The sequence below is a fragment of the Arachis hypogaea genome, chromosome 2 (genome assembly GCF_003086295.3).
Source record: "Arachis hypogaea cultivar Tifrunner chromosome 2, arahy.Tifrunner.gnm2.J5K5, whole genome shotgun sequence".
NCBI classification, from domain to species: domain Eukaryota; kingdom Viridiplantae; phylum Streptophyta; class Magnoliopsida; order Fabales; family Fabaceae; genus Arachis; species Arachis hypogaea.
Window position 1 is genome coordinate 3,455,965 of NC_092037.1, and position 6,376 is coordinate 3,462,340.

A 6,376-nucleotide genomic window follows, 5' to 3' on the forward strand; every position below is an offset into this window, starting at 1 on the left:
TAACAAGAAAATTAGACAATAACAAAATAACAAACATATTGTTTTTTCTCCAATTTCTCAAAAAAACCAAAGAACTAAGAAAAGCAACAACAATCCATGTTCGAAAAATTAGAGTTTGTGAAAAAGGAAAAGAGAAAAAAAGAAATTAGAGAATTAAAATTTTTCTGTTTGCTCACCCATGTTCTACAAGAGTCACGACAGATAATAAAGAGGAAAGGGGAAGGGAGGCGTGGCGGTGATGCTGGAAACGCAAGAAACACGACTACCACCACTACCTCATCGACAATGACGAAGAACACGAGACAAGGACGAGGACCAGGCGTGTCGCTGCGAGGCGAGGGCAAGTCACGACGAGGGGAGCGTGCAAGTCGTGGCGAGGCGCCACAAGGGCAACGGCGAGGTGCGGCAAGGGCGACGGCGAGCCTTCCTTCTTTGCTTCTGAGTCTCTGCTTCTCTCTCTTCCGAAGGTGTGATGGAGATGATGACATTGAGGGTATAATTATCAAGGACGGTTTTAAAACTAAGTTGAATCTCAGGGACGAAATTGAATGCAAAAAAAAGTTAAAGACGAATAAAATTTCTTACCTAAACCTTAAGAACCAAAATCGTACTTAATCTATCTTAATACATTTAAAAATTAATTGCTTTAATAATTTAGAGTATTTATCCATTTTAGTTCCCAAAGAATTTCGGACCAGACACTTTAGTCCCCAACTAAAATTAATTACTCGATTGGTCTTTAACAATTAACTCTGTCAGTCACTTAGGTCTTTTGCTCCGTTAATTTTAATGGAGGATAAAATGGTTCCTGACAACTCTAACAACGGACAAAATGGTCTCTAACCCCTTCTGATCGGAAATGACAATGTTCTTCCCCCAATTTCCATCATATCTCGCATAACCCTAACAGTCTAACACTACAACTTCAAGTTACACAAAGCACACTTTGCAATTTCAATGTTCACAAGAAGAAAAATCCTTAACTTGTTCTCAACCAATTCATACTCAGAAAACTAATGACTATGTCGCTCAAGTACTTGTCGTCTTCGATGAATCTCATGAATCTAGACAGTAAGCCCGATTTGTTAAGACCTGTCGTCTTTGTCGTCGCCATTTCCCTCCTCCTTTGCCCTATTATCTCCATAACCACTCGTTCACCACTTTAAACGCTTCTTTCAACTTCTTCTCCAAACCAATGTTCAATAATCGCTTTTAATTGAGGAACTAAAGTGCTGGTCTAAAATGTTTTGGAGACCAAAATGAGTAAATAATAATTTATGATTTTTTAAAAAAAATCTTATTCAAATGGCGTAGTGAAATTTGCAAAGTAACCCCGATAAATTGAAAAAAGACTTCTCCAATCACAAACTAGCAGCTCCCTATCAAAGCATTCGTGTTTATTTTTCCAAACAAATCTCTAACAATATACCCATGACGTGTTCACTAAGAACGAATCAAATTCCTCATTGAATTTTATTTTTCCAACAATAGCACTCGCATGTTCCATGGTTTGGTGTGACTACAATTATCTAAGCATTATTTGTGATTTTGTTCGAAGTCGCATTTTCTTTATCCTTTTTTATTTTTTTGTGGTCATTAGGAACTTCCATTTCATTTCGCATAAAGAATCAGATTCTACATCGTTCACCACAGACTTCCGAATTTGAGATCCTTAATCCTTAGTTTGAGCTATTATTAGAGTAGGACTCAAGAATAGCATAAAAAAAAAGGCATGGTTAATTTACACAATATCCTTGTCGCCAAGTATAATATATAATATAATATTCACACTATTCTCGAGTCTAAGGCATAGATAGTCATAGTCCTAACTTTGCAAGAATGACTAGTTTCTAACTCTGAACATAGATAGTTAGATACACTAATCATCATTCAAGTAACTAATCAAAAGTTCCAATTAATACTTTGATCTCATGCAGCACTAGCCACCTATTTCCCATTGCCTGCATGTATTAAACTTACAAAATGGTGAATATACTATAGCTAGTCATCAGAAGACTAAACCAAAGAAGGTTTTCAGTTTCTGATGGTTAGCTCAGCTCTAAGGTGTAGGACACCATTAATGAAGTAACGACAATCCTCAGCCATGAATGAAGTCCATGGAATGGCAAACAAATTTCTATAGCCAACAGCCTTTCCTCCTGTGAATGTATAGCTGCCTTTGTATTTGCTTCCGAAATCCTCCATCGGTTTAGACCTCACCGCAAATTCATACTCGACGGTAAAGCCAACTGAACCCTTTTCCTGCATTCCAAGAAACAGCCCAAAGCAATGGAAAGAACTCTGTTGATCCATGTTGCAATGTGCTGACAGAAAAAACCCTTGTCCGCCTAAATGGAATGCCTGAGAATACACCCGGCCGGATGGGAACAAATTCGCACATTCCTCCCGCTTCAAGTCCAAGTATACAATACACTGCTTATGGGGAAATTCAAATTCTACTACCTTAACTGGGCGATACTTGAATGCCCGCTCAACAAAACGATGGTACAATGAGGAAGAATCTCCTGCTGCTAGTGACCGTTGGCGGTGTGGAACCTCAACCTTGTAAAAAAGGGCCTCAAGTACAAGATTGGATGCAACCTCATAATCAAAGTCCTTACACGTTAAGACCTTTCTAAGTTTCCGGGTGCTCATGTGAGGGAACCGGATAAAATGTGAGAGCCGATTACTCAGGACTTGTCGCCTTTCCTCCAGTTTGCCGTAGTGACTTCTAGCCCATTTCAAGATAAAGTCATATACAACATCTTCAGATGCAACCTGGAGATCATCACTAGAAATTACTGCTTCTATACCAGCTAATGGCAAGGTCATTAGCTCCTCTTGATACCTGCACAAATAACATGAGTTAGCATTCAAAGCGAAGAGCAACATTAGACAGAAAAGCATGCAGAAAGGCATGAAAAGAAACAAGTGTTCTACAAAAGAATGGATGGAAACAAATTGAAACTGAAAATTTCACCAGCAAACAAAATGGATATACAGGAGGAAATAGTTAATCCCAGATACAAAAAAAGAATAATAAAAAACAATTCACGGTTCCCGGAATATAAGATAACACAATCTTCTGTAAAATAGGGTAACCCTTACTTGGCTATATCCTTGAATTTATTAACAAGAAACAGCTTTGCTGCATCACACAATGGTTGGACTGTTTCAGCCATTTCGACACTAGAAGGAAGATCTATATATAGCAATGCAGAGTCAGTTGTCATCGGCATATTCCGCAACAACGAGCTACAGTGTCTCATGCATGATGCAACTTTAAATTTATCAGCAACCATCAACACATCCAGCACAGCTGGCGCTGAAGTATTGGTCAATGTACTACTATACATAAAATTCAATAACTGCATAAGAGCACCTTCTTCTGTAACAAGCGAAAGAAACATTGCATTTGTAAGAAAAAATTATTTGGGGGAACGCTCAATAAATAGGTACTATAAAGCTTTTATGTTTTATACCAGAGGCATTAATTTTCAGGGTGACATGTCTTTGTTCTGACTGCTTTGTGTCATTTGAAAAAAGCTGCAACACGTAAACAAATAGCTCTAAGCAAATGAAAAATATTTTTAGCAAAATTAGGCTTGGTTTGGTAAAGCTTTTCCAAGAGGTGCTTATGCTTTTAAAAATAGTAAAAAGCACAAGCACCTCATTTTGCGTTTTGGTAAATTAAAAAAGCTCAAGTGCTTGTGCTTGCGGCTTTTAAAAGTTAGGGGTGCTTTTGAAAGCACCTAAGCAGGAGCTTTTCAAAGCTGGCTTGTACTTACCAAATTTTAATTTTATTTATTTTCACGCACATATTTCTCGCTATTGTATTGCCATTGAAATCCTCGTATATTTCTAACTTCTCATCCTAACCTTCACAAATTCTAATACAATCTTCATATATTTTTTATTTTTCAACATAATCTTAACAAATTTCAACACAAATACATCTCTATCACATATTAGGTATGAACTTCTATCTATTTATATTATTTTTTTGTGCGTTTTTTTGTATTTTTTCATAGATCTATTATGTTTGTTTTTTTCCTGTTCTTGGTTTATGAAAACCAATCATAAAATTTTTCTTACATGAACATTAGTTAAAATTATAACAATAACATGTATATACATATGTAAATATAGATATATAATCATAAGAGTAGTTTATTTGAGATATGTGTCTTATTTTCTGTGATTGGTAAAGGTGAGCCAATATATATAAGTGGGTAATGGACGTACCCAGTACTAACATTGGATTACATACAAATTTTATTATAAACTAATGATAACTCTATTTATATTAGTACAGAGAGTAAATCAAGTGAATATTTAAACTATTAGTCTCTGGAATTTGAGTTAGTATCAAGATAAAGTTTCCATTGATTCAATTAGAACTCCAAAATTTGATTCATGAATCATATTACCAGTTTATTGTTTCTCGTGGGTTTTTTTCAAGTAATTTTAATTAATTTATCTTATTATTCTTTTGTTTTTATAATATATCTAGTTCCTGTGTTATTATTGGCCTACTAGAATAGAATAATATTGTATGTTTATTAGTCTTATATAAAATTTTAAAGTTAAAAAATAAAAAAGTTTATTTATTATATTTATGTTTATTATGAATTTTTTATTTTAAAATTATTTTATTTTAAAATATTATATGAAATTTTAAAGAATTTAAAAAAAAGAAATTATTCTTCGTTATAAACATATTTATTATAATTTTTTTAAGTTTTAAAATCTGTTTTACCAAACACAATTGTGGTACTCGTGCTTATTAAAAGTCATTTATAATTTGATTTTGCCAAACGCAAATACATTAGCTTTTAAAAAGTACTCTAAAAAAATAAAAGTTTTACCAAACCAAGCCTTAATCAGGACAAAAGAAAATCTACCTCGTAGAAATAGGGACTTTTAGCAGCCAAGATAGGGGAACTGATATGTAATGTTTTCACAGAGCGAACAAAATTCCAATCTGCATCAACGGCTTCATCACCTACATTAGCAAAAATCATGATTAAAAAAAATTGTAAATCAGTGCAGAACCAACAACTTCATTATTAAGCAGAACATATCTATTATCTAGTCAATAGATGACAGTTACACTCTTTGTTTATATCAAACAATACATTTATATTGATTAATGTTTCAATGCAATAGACTCAATAATCGATAACTGAGTACAGGACCCCCCAAACCTCTTTTTTTCAATGCAATAGAAATACCTGAAGGGGATTCTTCAACAATCACAACAAGATCATCGTCTTCGTTTTCACATTCCAAAAAATCATCTGCATCAGGTTGATACTTGTTCAAAACTTGTTCCTCTGGCAACATAGCATGATCCACATCTGCCACGACAGAAAGCACAATACTTTATTCTCAAAACATTGTGCCTCAAATTTTCTACAAACAGTTGGCATGCATGTAGCAAATTCGAAATCATGAATGATTAACATTTGTTCTACTTTTTTCATATAATGAAGATTTTAATAAATTTTCTACCTAAGAAATATTTTCCAAGAGAAAAAAAATTACGAATTTTCCGCTTCTTAATTTTTCCGAAAAAACAAGTTACGCATTTCACCCTATACACCTAAAACGCGTAACAAGCAGGCACAAAAGTATAAAAATTCAGTTAATTTTCATCATCGACCAAAAAAAGGATTGCAGAAGTGATTGTGGTTTTAGTTTAGGGTTTTTCCCGTACCGTTTTCCTTCTTGATGTCGTAGCGGCGGCGCTTGCGGTGGCGAACCCAGTCAGCGATGGTGGCGCATGCATCGGAGTCCGGTGGGGCGTCGACAGGTCCGTCGTCTGTGATCTTGATGCGGCGGATACGGTCGTCGACAGGCTCGTCGTCGGTGATCTCAATGCGGAGGATACGGTCGGAGAAGTTAATGTCGTTGAAGGCGAAGCCAAAATCGGCTTCAGAGGCCATAACGGGTTCGAATAGATCAGAATTCGAAACGCTAACAATCCACCGAATTAAGAAGACGAGAAGAGTAAACCCTACAAATGCATTAATAAGGTGAAGAAGGTGTATCAGAGAGAAAGTGTGACAGAAGAAATTGGTAACTTACAGTAACTGCTTATTTAGTATTTATGCGTAATTATTGACTCATTCTTAAAACGTTTTTTACTTGCTTATATCAGTTATATGTACAAAAAATACTTATTTATTAAATAACAATATTATACTTTTTGCTAATTAAAAATTTTAAATTTATAGTTCAAAATTTACAATTTAAAATTTTATTTTTAATATTTAAATTTTAGGAGAGTTCAGAATTTAAATTTTAGAATTTAAAATATCAATAATACTACACATCCAAATTTTTTTGTTAACCAAGTCCAACCAAATTAGTC

The 6,376-nt window shown here is 34.4% G+C and overlaps 1 protein-coding gene across 1 annotated transcript; it reads right to left on the reverse strand.

The window, feature by feature from the left end:
• Window positions 1-1,740: 1,740 nt before the first annotated feature.
• On the reverse strand, window positions 1,741-6,133 carry LOC112733383 (BTB/POZ domain-containing protein POB1). The gene is made up of 6 exons (XM_025782324.3): window positions 5,720-6,133; window positions 5,235-5,360; window positions 4,905-5,005; window positions 3,483-3,546; window positions 3,109-3,388; window positions 1,741-2,848 (listed from the first exon to the last, which is right to left on the reverse strand). Exons 1-6 carry the CDS (start codon window positions 5,946-5,948, stop codon window positions 2,035-2,037), a joined length of 1,614 nt encoding a protein of 537 aa, XP_025638109.1. The 5' UTR covers window positions 5,949-6,133; the 3' UTR covers window positions 1,741-2,034.
• Window positions 6,134-6,376: the final 243 nt, after the last annotated feature.

What these genes read in the sequence shown, in the direction of transcription:
- LOC112733383 (XM_025782324.3), bottom strand. Translation starts at nt 5,948, where the DNA reads ATGGCCTCTGAAGCCGATTTTGGCTTCGCCTTCAACGACATTAACTTC. An exon ending in CCTGAAAATTAATGCCTCTG is followed by an intron (nt 3,389 to 3,482) that starts GTATAAAACATA and finishes CGCTTGTTACAG; the next exon opens with AAGAAGGTGCTCTTATGCAG. An exon ending in AAATTCAAGGATATAGCCAA is followed by an intron (nt 2,849 to 3,108) that starts GTAAGGGTTACC and finishes TTATTTGTGCAG; the next exon opens with GTATCAAGAGGAGCTAATGA.